The sequence below is a fragment of the Erithacus rubecula genome (assembly GCF_903797595.1).
Source record: "Erithacus rubecula genome assembly, chromosome: 6".
NCBI classification, from domain to species: domain Eukaryota; kingdom Metazoa; phylum Chordata; class Aves; order Passeriformes; family Muscicapidae; genus Erithacus; species Erithacus rubecula.
The window spans coordinates 5,868,286-5,882,271 of NC_136688.1; the positions used below are offsets into that span (position 1 = coordinate 5,868,286).

Consider the following 13,986-nt stretch of genomic DNA (forward strand, 5'->3'; position numbering starts at 1 on the left):
AATGGAAAGGAAAAGCAACTCACTTTTACTAACATGAATGTTGAATCAATTTTTGTACCAAATGCAGAGGGTAGAAAGGAAGAAGGAAGAGCATGCAGAGAAAAGATAGGGAGATAATGGCAGGTGGTATCTGATAACTGAAAGGGGAACATTTTTCATTATCTGTGCACAGCTTAATCTCTGCCTCTTGGGTTATCAGGCAGCCTGTCATAGCTGAAGCATCATGTGAGCTCCATGTGCCCCATATCCACTCTCCTGACTGTGTTTCTAGAGGTCAGAGCTAGACCCTAAGGAATACCCTGGAAGTTTGTGGTGAACAAATTATTTCAGACCAGCAATGAGAGTTTCTAGAACACCTGCCTTCAGAGAGCACTCCAACTACCTTTTTTTTTCCCCAGTGATGTGAGGGATTAATTGTCAGATTTTTTGCTGGCAAGTACCATGTTACAGTGAAAGGTCTGCTAGATTGCTTAAAAGCTGCTGACAACAGTGTAGTGCTTTATAGTGCAATTGTCATGTTTTACAGAGAAATCAAACTGAAAAAACATTTTTAGGCAGTAAAAACAGTGTAAACATAAGTGGAAGCTTGAATAGCTCAGTGAGGTGTATACTCCTCAGCTGCTTGCTTTATAGGTTTTTACAATTTACAATTTAATTTTCAGTAATTCTTAATAGGCTCTTCCATTTGTATGGGAAACTATTGTCAGCTGACCCTTTCAATCTGAAAAATTAGGAGGTGGCTAACATGGATTTCTGTGTGCCCTTCCTAGTGAGTGGAGTGGGAAAACTGGTTATGCTGGACAGGTCAATTCTGTGCAAGGAATGTGATTTAATAGACAGAGATTGAAAAGGGTTGTTCCAAATGTGAATACAGTGCAGAAGTGTAATTTAGCAGGTTTTACAAACTATTGGTGTGGGAGATGAAATGAAGTATGATTGCATGGATATTTAACACTTGTTCTTCAATGTTAATTGAGTTTTTGAAAACGAGAAGAATAAATGGATTATATGGATAAGCCTGTAACTTACTAACTGCTGCCTTTTTTCTAACTGACTTATTTTTAATACTTCTATTTTATAGAATAATTTTCCCCATCCAGATTTCACAGTTGCCTTTGGAATCAGTCTTGTGTCTGACTTTGTTTGGAATCCTAAGTCAAAGTAGTGGGAGTTCCCCTGACTCAAATAAGCAGAGAAAGGGCCCAGAAAATTTGGGTCAGGTTTCTCTACCTCTCTTTGATTTTAGGCGGTAAGTATCCAAAACATGGGTAAGGTTATCAATATGATTTGCTCTGTGTAGAGCTTCCTCCACACCCATAACTCTAGAAATTGCCTCTCTGATATTGAATATAATGGGACATGATAAAGGTAAGGATTGTGAACTATACTAATACAGGAAAAATACATTTCATTAAATAGAAGACAAAATGTGGTCCTGTGTTGTAGGATTTCCATCTAGCTGCCAAAAAAACTTTACTGCTGGTGGAACTTGAATATTGTTTGGATGATTTCAGCACAGAATATTCTAAAATTATTCCTTTTGATTGAGATGGATTTATTTTAAGTAATTAAAATAAAGAGATAATTAGCAAGTGTGTTAAATTTGCAGCATATTCCTGGTTTGAGCTGGCTTTCCTTCAAATGTAGCTACTGGATTTATATGTTTTTCTCTAAGAATGAAAAGCCTGCTGTAACTTTCCTAAGCTGAGTGTTTCTGGATTGGTTCAAGTTGCTTTGTTCTTCCAACTTTGATTACAAAGTGCATTCCAAAATGCTTATCACTTGGGCAGCTACTCAGTGAGACATGAACCAGCAGGCTTGAACCACAGGTGCCCAAATTACACATCACATTGCAGAAGCGATCACAACATTGCAAAACAGCTTCTGCATTTACACTTAAGGTTTCCTATTTATGTGTGCTGCTGTCTTCTAGGTCTTACTGGAAGTTTAGATAGTCAAGCAAGGCTGCAGAAAGGCAGCCACACCTTTCCTGGGCAGTTAATGCTCTGTGTTGCTTGTGGCTGTTCTGTGTGCTTTGCATCCTCTGGTTCTGGATTTGACTTTGCTTGTTCTGCTTTCTCTTTTGTGTGGTGATGATTCCAGCAGCTTGAGGGTATCACAGAGTTTAGGATTTCCTGCATTGCAAAGATGGCCTGCAGCTGCTTTCAATCTCCACCAAAGCTTGGATTTCTTTTCATAAATGATGCTTATTTCAACCTTCTGTCTGAATGCTGCATTTCAGTCTCCTATCTAAATATCATGTTCCACATTATTTGAAAACACAACTTTTGATAAGAATTGCAAATTTATTTTGTCTTCATGGTGTTCTCATAGGAGTTAGTAGGGGAGAAAACTGTTTTTTCTGTTTATGCAGAGCACTACAATGGTGTGTGTTGTGCCTGAGCTTGCTGAGTGGACTGCAAGTAGCAGCTGTAGAGATGCTCAGTGGTAAAACCCACTTGCAGTCCACATATATTAAATCCAGACCTAGGTAATTAAAGCTGGTGGCCAAATATTCCAGTTACAGTTGAAAATAGCATCAATGGCAGGCAGGAGCTAAGACTTGAAACTAACTGAAATATAAGGAGAACAAAACTGGTAATGTATGTGTTTTGGAAGAATCCATGGCCAAGTTAAAATTCCTTCTGCTGAAGTGCATGTGGAGTGGCTTAAAATGTCATTACTTGTGGATGAGACAGAAGGCTGTGGCAACTGTGTTAAATTGGGGAATTATTAAAAAGGAGAAGCTGTTCAGTTGTGCTTTAGTGGCACAATTTGGTAATCTTTATTGGCATGGTAAGCTCCTAGTTAATAAATAATTTTATAAAACAATCTGTTATTTATTTGAAATACATATAAACCCTAAAATGTCTTTCAAAATATACTTAAGGCTTGTCCTTCAAGTAATCTTTTGAGCAACATTTTGATTTTAAAAGACTGATAGAAGTTTTCTGTACTTAACATTCAACACTTGAATGATTTGTAGAGTGTCTTCAGTTGTGCCTCACTACATTTGGAAATGGTATTAATGTTGGGAATACACTGCCAAATGCCATTTGTCATTTGATATGCCCTTGCAGAATTTGATAATGTGGGAAGTCCAAGCAAATGGTGATGCCTGCAAGATTCATATGCCTGGGCCTTTTTTCTAGAAGCTAAGAACAGTGTGTGTGTGTGTGTGTGTGTGTTTGTGTTCAGTTTTTTTCTCAGAAGGCAAAAGTATTCCTTTTCTGGCTTAAAGAACAGGGAGCACCTGATTTATCTGTGTCAATTAAATCAACACTGAACTTTTTTCTTTGCCTTTTCCACCTAAAAGTTCTGTGCAGCCCTTTAAAGCAAAGTACAGACAACAGCCAGTGAAAATGTGTAAATGAATTTATCAAATTTATCAACTAATATCTTGTGAAGTAAGCAGACTATGGTACTAATAGCCTGTATATGTTCTTTTCTCAGATTGTTAACTTGTGGGACAAAGCTGTTGCAACTGTGGACCTCATCACATCCTCATCATGTGTCAGGGGTGGCCAATAAGAAAGGAAATATGGAAAGAATAGTATTGCAGGTTATACATAATTCTGATTTACTTGATGCTTTGTTTAAATATTGTGACTTGTAAGTCAGATTAGATGCAGGTTTTGGGGAGAGGGAAACTACTGCTAAGTAATATTTGAAAGTCAGTATAGAATAGTGATTACTAAAGTGGAAGGGCAAAGAATGGGAAACTCCTGGAAATCTCTGCAATTCTGTTATTGAGTAACTTTCTGGAAGTAAGAGAAAACAGAAGTGTTTTGGCATTATATGCTGTCAGTACTGGAAGAGAATGTTTTTAAAAGCAAGTTGTCTGGATACAAACATTTGCAATTCTAGCTCCTTTACAGAACATAAGCACCTCTCTTTCTCAATTCAGGGTTCAAATTTCCCTCCAAAGAGAAGGTTCCTGACTAGGCATGGCTCAGCAGTCCCAACACAGGGCCTGAGTGGGTGGTTGGGTGCAAACCACTGGTGTGGGTAGAACAGTTCTGTGATTGTCTCTGCTCTAAGCATTCTCACTTCTCTTCTGAGCAGTGCTCCAGCCACTGCATTGTGCAATAACACAGCTGTACATTTGGTCATGTAGAAAAATTGAAATGGAAATAAGTATTCAGCAAACAGTATCTGGGGACTGTTGCACTTGTAGAACTAAGGAGTTCAGATCCCCAAACATCTGGGATTGCTGGAAGGGTGAGCTTCCTTTACTTAAGGATTTGCATCAGCTTTTTTCTTTTTTTTTTTTTTTTTTTCTTTTTTTTCAGATTGACTTCCCATCCCATGCTTTTGATATTGAATATAAAATGCCTCAAGCTGCAAAGACTACTGTACATCATTCTGTGGAAACTTTAGAAAAACCATTGAGGGAACGTCTCCTTGCCATTCTCTCCAAGGACAGCACCATTGGGTACGTCCTTCTCTTCCAGCTGGGCTCTTGTTGCACATGACAATTTGTAGCTAGGGTATAGAATGCTTAATATTCTTAAGTTTCTGTGATTCTTGTTTGTTTTATGTTTTGAAGACCTGTAGAGACTTAAACAAGAGATCGAATTAAACATATGAAATCATGGTGCTGACAATGATTTTCCTTCTGCTTTCCATGGCTGGTGCTATAATAGTTTCTTGCTGCAAGACTGGTGCCCTTTGCCTGCCTGTTATAGTCACCTGTTCCTGCTTGGCAGTTTCTCAGTTCCAGGGAGCATGGCAGTCTCAGCAGTGTTCATGTTCCATGGAAGCTTTTCTGGCAGCCTTTCTTACTCATCTGCATCAAACTTAGATGGTTTTGGTTTATTTCAGCTTATACTAGAATTAAGTATTTATTTTAATTTTGTCCTGCTCATAGACTTGAACAAATGTTTCCTTAATGTATGAGACTTTATTTGGCTTCTTGTTTTGACTTTTGTGGAGGAAAGAGTAATTTGAATGTCATTCCATTCTGTGTGAATATCTGTATGAATACAACAGTCAGTGGCATTGGGGTTATTCCAGTGATGGTTTGTCATGTGCATTATAAACTGAAATGTTCTTGTCTGCAGGCTGTCAAAAGAAGATAAAGAATTTTTGTGGGAGAAGAGACATTATTGTCATAGCCATCCTAATAGCTTACCAAAAATACTGGTTAGTGCCCCTCACTGGGACTGGGCAAGTCTTCCAGAAATATATTCATTACTTCAACGGTGGCCTCCATTATCACCCTTAGCTGCACTGGAACTACTTGATTCAAAGTAAGAAAACCAATGTAAATAAACTCTGTGTTTTGTTCAGCATTAGATGATTGTTCTTTGGTAGAAGATCCTGGAATGGTGTTCTATGGGAAAATACTGCTGAATTTCTTGTGGGAAAAGTTAAATATCTTTAAAATTTTAAAGAACCCTGTGCTTACTTTATTGATGTGCTTAGCCAAGTCATGTAGTGAAGGCACAGCAGCAGTGGTTAGGGTACTGAAGTTTAACATGCAGCAGGACAGGAGTTTATACAGCCAGAGTTTTGAGAGGTTTTGAGTGTGCTTGTCCTAAACATGCACGTGCAATTGCATCTTATGTGACGAAGGGCTTTGTACTTTTAGGTTTCTTATTGAGGTTTTAATGACTTTATATGGTTGGTTTTCTATCTAGCTGATCTCAAAAAAAGAGTAAGAAAAAAAATTCTGCATGAACAGAGAAAGCTTGATGTGGATTTGTGGTGATTTTCTAGGTTTGCTGATCAGGAAGTACGAAATACAGCTGTGAACTGGATAGAGACATTGAGTGATGATGAGTTAACAGATTTCCTCCCTCAGTTTGTACAGGTAAGATTTTCTGCCTACACTGAGGTCTGAAATTTTGTGTCTCTTGAAAACCCAAAGGAATTGCTTCTGACTATTGGCAGAAGTGCAGCTGTGTGCCTCTAACTGTACTGCACAGTAGAGGAAACAATTTGGGTAAATAATCACTTTGTGACGGTCTGAAGTATTTGTGGTAATTCTGTCTGTGCATTGGTAACAAAATAAATCTTTATCAAGAATTAAATGCAGACCTGATTTATGTAATTTCCATTCTATTTAGGCATTGAAGTATGAAACCTACCTTGACAGTGCTCTTGTGAAATTTCTTTTGGCTCGGGCACTGGGAAGCATTCGCATTGCACACTACCTGTACTGGTAAGGGCTTCTTTGTTCCACTGCTGGGCCATGTGTGTGCCACAGGATTGATATTTCCAGACAAAAAATCCTTCTTAACATCATCATTCAATAACATAACAATGACTGTTGTTATGAATGGTGCTTAGATCCTGGTTGTTGGTTTGTTTCTTTTTTAATGAAAGAACAGATGGTGCCTCTACAAAGCACGAACTTCTTGTGTTTTCTATCCTGTATATCAGTAACTTCATACATAGTCCTGATTCACTAAAATATATTTATATGTCAATATTGCACTGTTTGCTGTATTTTCCATAGGAAAATTTAACTTATGTCCTTTATTTCAGGCTTCTTAAGGATACACTGTATGATACAAAGTTTGGTGTAAGGTATGAGCAAATTCTTGGAGCTTTTCTTTCAGTCTGTGGAAAAAGGCTCAGGGAAGAGCTGGAGAAGCAGACCAGGCTAGTACAGCTCTTTGGAATGGTAGCAGAAAAAGTAAAGCAAACGAGTGGATCTGCTCGGCAGGTGTGTATATATATTTTTAATTCAAAACTAATCCACTTAATTGCCTTTTTAGTCTAAACTCAAGATTTTATGTAAATGTATAGGAAGATTAATGAACCTGCTGCTCTGCAAAGTTTAATGAAGTTGATGCTTTTGTCAAGTTTGTAACCTGAAATATTTGGTGATGAGGTGATAGGGCAAGAAAGTATAGGATGGTTTCTGTGTATGATCAACTGGAAATGGATTTAAACCTATTACTGCTGAAGAATGATCTCATCATGCTGAAGAATGAGATCTATTTTTGTGTTGGTAATAGAACTTCCAGTTTGATGGATGGGTTGCTGACATCTGGTTCAGTCAAAAAAACCCCACAAAGATGTGTGATGAGTGTTAAATTGCTAGGCTTAGGTATAGCCAGCATCTGTAGTTTCTAGTATTCCTTTGCCATTGATGGGTTAAAGTTGTGCCTTCAGGGTAACTTTGTCTAGAAGTTTTATGTCAGCTGAATTTTCTTTTTGTCTGCAGGTTGCTTTGCAGAATGGCATGGAGCGTGTGCAGTTATTTTTCTTGAAGAACAAATGTCGTTTGCCTCTCAATCCCAGTCTTGTGGCAAAAGAATTAAATATAAAGGTACTGCACATTCAGGGTTTCAAAACCCTTTTGTAAAAATTACATCTAGGTAAAGCTTTTACAAATGAAAAAAATCACTTCAAGTGTTTGAAAGCTCTTTATGCTGTTGAGATGGGGTTTAATAAAAAATGCTGATTGAATAAGGCAGCAAAATTTGCTGAGCAAAGATAGAATGGGTCCAAATACAGTGTAAAACTAACAAAGGCACTTGTGTTTAAAAATATAGACATATATCTGTAATAACTTATTACATCTTCAGACCCTGTCTCCTGAGACCAGCAATCCTGGTTATAGCAAAGCAGGGGACTACTCAAAGTGCATTAAAAAGTCCTGTGAGCATTAATAATGCTAAGAGGAAATTGACCAAGAATATAGAGTTCAAGCAGTGAGTAAATACTGTCAAACATGTGAAACTACCTGTTACTACCTGTTACTGATTGTGTAGAGATGCTGGGGAGGAAGGCAGCTTTATTTTTTTGTGAAGGCCCAGAAAGTAATAATGTAGGAGAAGCTGGTGAATTATTTTTCCAGAACTTTGCAAGGTTTGAGAATATCTGCTCAACCACAGTCTTGATTATATCATCATGCATGACTGGAAACCTAAAGGTTTGTTAACGCTTGAGCTAATCCTGTGTTTGAGAGACAGCTCATCTCACTTTCCTTCTCTACTGTAACCATTAAATCATGAGCAGGGACTTGAAAGGAGATAAATGAGAAAATACTGTGAAACACACGAATAGACATTTTAATACATCTTCTAGGTTTCAAAAAAAAAAGCTGCTGATAAAATATTTATTCATGTTTTATTCACTCTTCCCTTCAGAATGTATAAAACATCACCATGCAGCACTGTTGGCTTTTGTACAAGAATTCAACAAATAACAGCCAAAGGGCTCGTTATTCAAAGGAAGCACGTATTCACCACAATTGAAATGTTAAAAGTCTGAATAGACACATTGTGTGTCAAACCTGCTTGTTGTCAGAATGTCTTGTTTTCTGGGCTAGCAGGAATAGTCCTTTCTGACCATTGACACTAAATCTCCTTGCAGGCCTGTTCTTTCTTCAGCTCCAATGCAGTACCACTCAAAGTTGCACTGATAAATGCAGACCCGCTGGGAGAAGAAATTAATGTGATGTTTAAGGTAGGCCTTACATTTGTATTGGAGAAAAGAAGTTGGATATTAATCACTGTTTCAGTGGTGTCAATTAATTTTAGCATAGATCAATAAGCTTAGTTATTCTGTAAGTTTGCTGCTGTGTATCTAGAAAGCAATATGTGAGCAAGCCATAAGACATAAAAATCTACCACATGTGAAAGTTGAATTGTAGCCTGTTGCTCTTTTAAGTTTACTGTGTCACTGGTTAACTTTTATTTTTCCATTTAAGGTTGGAGAAGATCTAAGACAAGATATGTTAGCTTTACAAATGATTAAGATCATGGATAAGATCTGGCTGCAGGAGGGACTGGATCTAAGGATGGTTATCTTCAAGTGTCTCTCAACTGGAAAAGACCGAGGTGCTAAACCAGAAACTGCCTTTAATCTTTGCTCCCCCCTTCAATTTCTTGTCACACTGGTAGTGAAAACCTCTGGGCAGAAGGTGACAAGGAACTTCAGTACTTGAGACTGTAATAAGTTAAATGGTTCTGAATTTCCTGATGGCTCAGTGGCATCCAAACAATGTGTTTCTTCTCTTGAGTGTTCTGTTGTCAATGAACAGTAGTGATTAAAACTAAGGTTGCTCTTGATGCACTTACTGCAACACAAGAAAATAATGGTGCCATAGCAATCCTTATTCTCAAACTTTAATTATGGTGAACGTATTCCAATGCAAACCAAAATGCTGTGTGTTTGGAATCTGCTGCAGTTGAGTCAGGGAATATCATTTTCATACTGAAATGTGCAAAAAGAAGAGAAATTTGAACCAGCCCTTAACATGCACACACACTATCCCCCAGAATTTGTGTCATATTCTGGTCAAAGTTCCTTGGCAATATGAGGCTGTCTCTGGGGTTTGCAAGTAGGTCACAGAACTCTGAGTGTAAATACTGTCCTGCACCTTGAACATGCTTTTTGCTAGTTTTAGCTAATTCTCTAGGTCTAGCCAATAGAAACCAAAGATATTTAAGATGATAAACAACAACTTAAGTATTTCTTCAGTCAGATGAACAACATGACCAGAACTCTCAAATATGTGGAAAAGATGGAAATTTAGGTTGGCAAAACTAAGCAAAAAGCTTCTATTTATGTAAGATTTGCTTTTTAGAGAACCAGATGGCTTTTACTCCTACTCTGAATGATGACTTGATTTATGTAGCTTTTTTTTTTTTCTTGCTGCCCCTAAAGTGCTCAAAAAATTAAAAGGGAAAAGTCAAATGGATATAAATTACACATGCACCTTTAGTAGCTCTTGCCAAGATGAAGGAAAATTCTGTTAATCAACCAAATGTTTTCCTTTTATGACTTAGCTATACAAATATTTTTAGTAAATTATATCTCCGAAATAAGGCCACATACAAAGCCCACTGTCTGGTCTGTTTCAACACTTGACAGAAGATCAAGTTACTAGATTAATTCACTGTCAGTGTGTGGGAATTGTCAGCATCCAAGTATTTTGCCCAATTTAGAGTAAAAGAAGTTTGGTAGAAACTAATTATTCAAAGTATAACTTAGGAGTGCATTTTAGCAGCTGTAACTAGTGGTAGTAGCATAAGCTAAATTGGATTACTACATGTTTCATGATTTACTTTGTAACCTAATCTGTGGAAATGCTTAGGGGACTAATGCAGCTCTTTTTACACCTAACTGGGTTTTCAAGGAGGTTGGTCTAAGAGTGTAAAATTCATCATTGTTAGGAAAGTTTCTACTGAATAATAATAAAAATGCAGCATAAGTTAAGGAGATTGCTAAATACACTTTATTTTATTCCATATCAAGGCATGGTAGAGCTTGTTCCTGCTTCAGATACACTTAGGAAAATTCAAGTGGAATATGGAGTGACAGGTTCTTTTAAGGACAAGCCTCTGGCTGAATGGCTGCGGAAGTATAATCCTACAGAGGAGGAGTATGAAAAGGTAACTTGTCAGCACTGTTCTTTTCTGAAGATCTTTTAAAAGGGCTAAGTACAATCTGATGAAAGAATGAAATTCGTATTCCAGGTCTTCCTTTGAAATTTTTGTTTTGTATGTTTAAGAAACCTATTTTTTTTCTATATTTGAAAAGGAATAAATTAAAATCCCACCTATAGAAGGGAGCCTGATGAATTCTCAAGATTCTCATCAAGAGTTTTTATTGGATATAGAAAAAAATATACTTAAATTTAAAGGGTAGTGGGGTATAGTGCTGCTCTTAATTGTAGTTCAGGAGCAGTGGCTTCTTTGTGTACACACAGATTCAAAACTTAAAATTTTTTGGGGGCTATAATGCTGTTACAATACATTGGAAATACAAGTCTTGTACCCTTTTCTTTGCTAACACAGTTTTGTGATTTGTCTTCAACTCCTCTTTTCTCTTTTATTTATGTTAAAAACAAAATAACCATTTTTGCTGGAAAGTGGGATATCAAGAGATACAAAGCTAACTGTTTGAAGAATGGTATTTGAGGGGAAAAAAGGCAAATTTAGGGTCTGTTTTGCCTGGATTGGATTTTGCACTCATTGAGATGGACTGTTGAATACATGAATGTTTTTTCACTAACATTTGATCTCAGTTCACTTCTTTTCTCTCCCTCCCAGGCTTCAGAAAACTTCATCTACTCTTGTGCAGGATGCTGTGTAGCCACTTACGTGCTGGGAATCTGTGACCGCCACAACGATAACATAATGCTGAGGAACACCGGGCATATGTTTCACATCGACTTTGGAAAGTTTTTGGGACATGCACAAATGTTTGGTAGCTTTAAAAGGTATTTTCTGTACCTCACCAATGTAGAGAATGAAGTCCTTTTCTTTCCAAGTGTTGCTCTGGGAGATCTCCTGTAGGTCCAGTACCATGTGAGTGTGCTGTGTAACCTGAGGCAGCACTTGGGAGAGGAACCCAACCCAAACCTGTGAAATGGCATTAATGGAATATTTAATATCATTGCCTCAGGGTGGGGATGGAGGGCAGCAGGAAGCACATGACAATGAAGAGACCTTATGATGAACTCATGAATTCTGTGCTTTTTGTATAGGGATCGAGCTCCTTTTGTGCTGACATCAGATATGGCTTATGTCATTAATGGTGGGGAAAAGCCCACAATTCGCTTTCAGCTCTTCGTCGATCTCTGTTGCCAAGCTTACAACTTGATAAGGAAACATGCCAGCCTCTTCCTTAACCTACTGTCATTGGTAATCATTTTTCACATTCAATTGAAACTTGATAGATCTGTCATGCTGTGTTGTATTAAAAGCTCTGCTTTTTATGCTGCAGAAATTCATAATGCAGGCTTTTTTTTAAAAGCCAGAAGCATATAATCTACTTTTTGGGAAGCTTTATTTGGACTCTTTTAAGCTTTCTTACTGCCTAAGTCTTTCTTGAAAATTTAAAACTAATATACTACCACAAATCACACTGCAAAGAGTTTTAAGTGCTTTTAGTTCAGCAGAAGTAATGAATAACTGCTGATTATAAGTAATTGTTGTCTGTTGCTATTAGTATTTAGCAATTTAGTGCAGTTGCAAATGAATTAGAGGGTCTAAGTCTTAATGATTTCAGTAAAAAATCATATTGGGTTTATTGCATGAAAACTAAATTTCAATTTCTTGTAGATGCTTTCTTCTGGGTTACCAGAACTAAGTGGGGTTCAGGATTTGAAGTATGTCCAGGATGCTCTCCAGCCTCAAACAACAGATGCAGAAGCCACCATTTTCTTTACGAGGTATTGGATAAGGGAAAACTATCTGCCAGTATCATCCTCCTAATGGGACATTTCTGATAGGAAAAAACATACTAGGGATGGTCACAAACAAAACTTGTACAGACAAGTTGGACAGTTACACTGTACAATCATAAAATTTTAGTTAATTACAGAAGTAAGATCAGTTCCATAAAAGAGTAATCTTGTGCAAGAATACCTCACAGATTTTAGGGATGATCTTGCGTGAAAAGTTGGTTTAAAGTTCTGAGAGTAAAAAATTCTGTCTGGCTGTTTAACACTCATGTTTTGAATATAGATGGAATGGTATGATGGAAAGCAGTGTAAAGAAGTTCTGTCATGGAGAAGTGCTTTTGCACACTGAGGAGGGAGGGATGATGCCCCAGTGTAAGTGGAGGAGTGCATGCAGTGTAACTGAGATGTTGGTGCATGTTAGAAAAGTGTTACTGTACTTCAGATATATAGGGGAAACTGCATTGGTGCTCTTGCAACTTAGAATCATAGTAAAGTTATGGTAGGAAGGGACCTTTAAAGGCCATCTAAGACCAGTCACCCTGCAATGAGCAGGGACATCCTCAACTAGATGAACTTCTTCAGAGACCTGTCCTGACATCTGCAACCTGTTCTGGTGTTTTACTGCTCCTACTGTAAAAAAAATTTCTTTCTTATATTTAATCAGGATCTATCCTCATATACTTTGTCCCTTGTCCTCTCACAACAGGTCCTGCTAAAAAATGTATCCCCATCTTTTTTATAAGTTCCCTTTAAGAAGGAATAGCTTTCCTGTGAAAGGCCACAGTAAGATCTCCCCAGAGCCTTTTCTAGTCTGAGCAATCCCCATTCTCTCACACTGTTCTCACAGGAGAGGTGTTCATCCTTCTGATAATTTCTGTGGCCCTCCTCTGGACCTGCTCCAACAGCTCCATGTCTTGCAGGGTCCAGAGTTGGATGCATGTCTGGAAAGCCTTCTTGTCTTCAATAAAAACCTATTCCAAAGTTTAGACACTGAGTCTTCTATTAAATGTTGATATGATATAGCCCATTGATCACTCTTAAAACCCCTTTCTTTGTCAGTAAGAAATAGGGTTTCTTTTCCTTAGACTTCAGTCTGAGGCACTGACAGAACCACTTTTGTGTGTTTTGACATTTTCTAGGCTGATCGAATCCAGTCTGGGCAGTGTTGCCACAAAGTTCAATTTCTTCATTCACAACTTGGCTCAGCTGCGTTTCTCAGGTCTGCCCTCTAATGATGAGCCCATCCTGTCCTTCTCTGCTAAAACCTATTCTCTCAAACAAGATGGCCGAATCAAACAAGTGTCTGTGTTCACCTATCAGAAGAGATACAACCCAGATAAACATTATGTAAGTATGTGGGAGCTGGTTCCACTCAGGGAGCATAATAGTGTCTTTTCCTCCAACCAGCAGGGACAGCTGACCCAAAGCAGCCAGGGGATATCCACTGCATGTAATGGCACTGTCAGCAATAAAAAACAGGCATGGGGGAGGAAGACAGGAGATGGGAGAGGGTTGTCTTCCAAAGTGGCTGTTTGGGACCTGGCTGAGCATGGATCTGCTTGTGGGCAGTAGTGATTGTCTTGCATCACCTTCCTGCCCCAGGACTGTGGACTGTCTCATCCCAGCCCACATATCTTCTCACTCTTGCTCTTGTTCTGTCCCACTGCTGAGGGGGTGGGAATGAACAAGCAGCTGTGTGGGTGCTGAGCTGCTGGCCAGGGTAAACCAGCAACAGCACTGCTTGAGTACAGACTGCCATTTCTAGCATCCCATAATATTCTTCAAAATGAAAACACCTCTTAAAATTCATCTAGAATGAAATAGAAAGGGCAGAA

At 38.2% G+C, this 13,986-nt stretch overlaps 1 protein-coding gene across 4 annotated transcripts in view; it reads left to right on the plus strand.

Annotated features, from left to right (window-relative positions):
• PIK3C2A (phosphatidylinositol-4-phosphate 3-kinase catalytic subunit type 2 alpha) overlaps positions 1-13,986 on the plus strand; it is a 49,986-nt gene that overhangs the window by 29,520 nt on the left and 6,480 nt on the right. For all 4 annotated transcript variants that reach the window (XM_079307897.1, XM_079307900.1, XM_079307899.1 and 1 more), the window contains exons 13-27: positions 1,082-1,249; positions 3,454-3,562; positions 4,293-4,435; positions 5,064-5,252; positions 5,722-5,815; positions 6,072-6,166; positions 6,493-6,673; positions 7,178-7,282; positions 8,332-8,424; positions 8,669-8,798; positions 10,219-10,355; positions 11,016-11,185; positions 11,453-11,609; positions 12,030-12,139; positions 13,291-13,498. In XM_079307897.1, the coding sequence (XP_079164023.1) occupies positions 1,082-1,249; positions 3,454-3,562; positions 4,293-4,435; positions 5,064-5,252; positions 5,722-5,815; positions 6,072-6,166; positions 6,493-6,673; positions 7,178-7,282; positions 8,332-8,424; positions 8,669-8,798; positions 10,219-10,355; positions 11,016-11,185; positions 11,453-11,609; positions 12,030-12,139; positions 13,291-13,498 (2,089 nt within the window). The remainder of the gene's footprint in view (positions 1-1,081; positions 1,250-3,453; positions 3,563-4,292; positions 4,436-5,063; positions 5,253-5,721; positions 5,816-6,071; positions 6,167-6,492; positions 6,674-7,177; positions 7,283-8,331; positions 8,425-8,668; positions 8,799-10,218; positions 10,356-11,015; positions 11,186-11,452; positions 11,610-12,029; positions 12,140-13,290; positions 13,499-13,986) is intronic.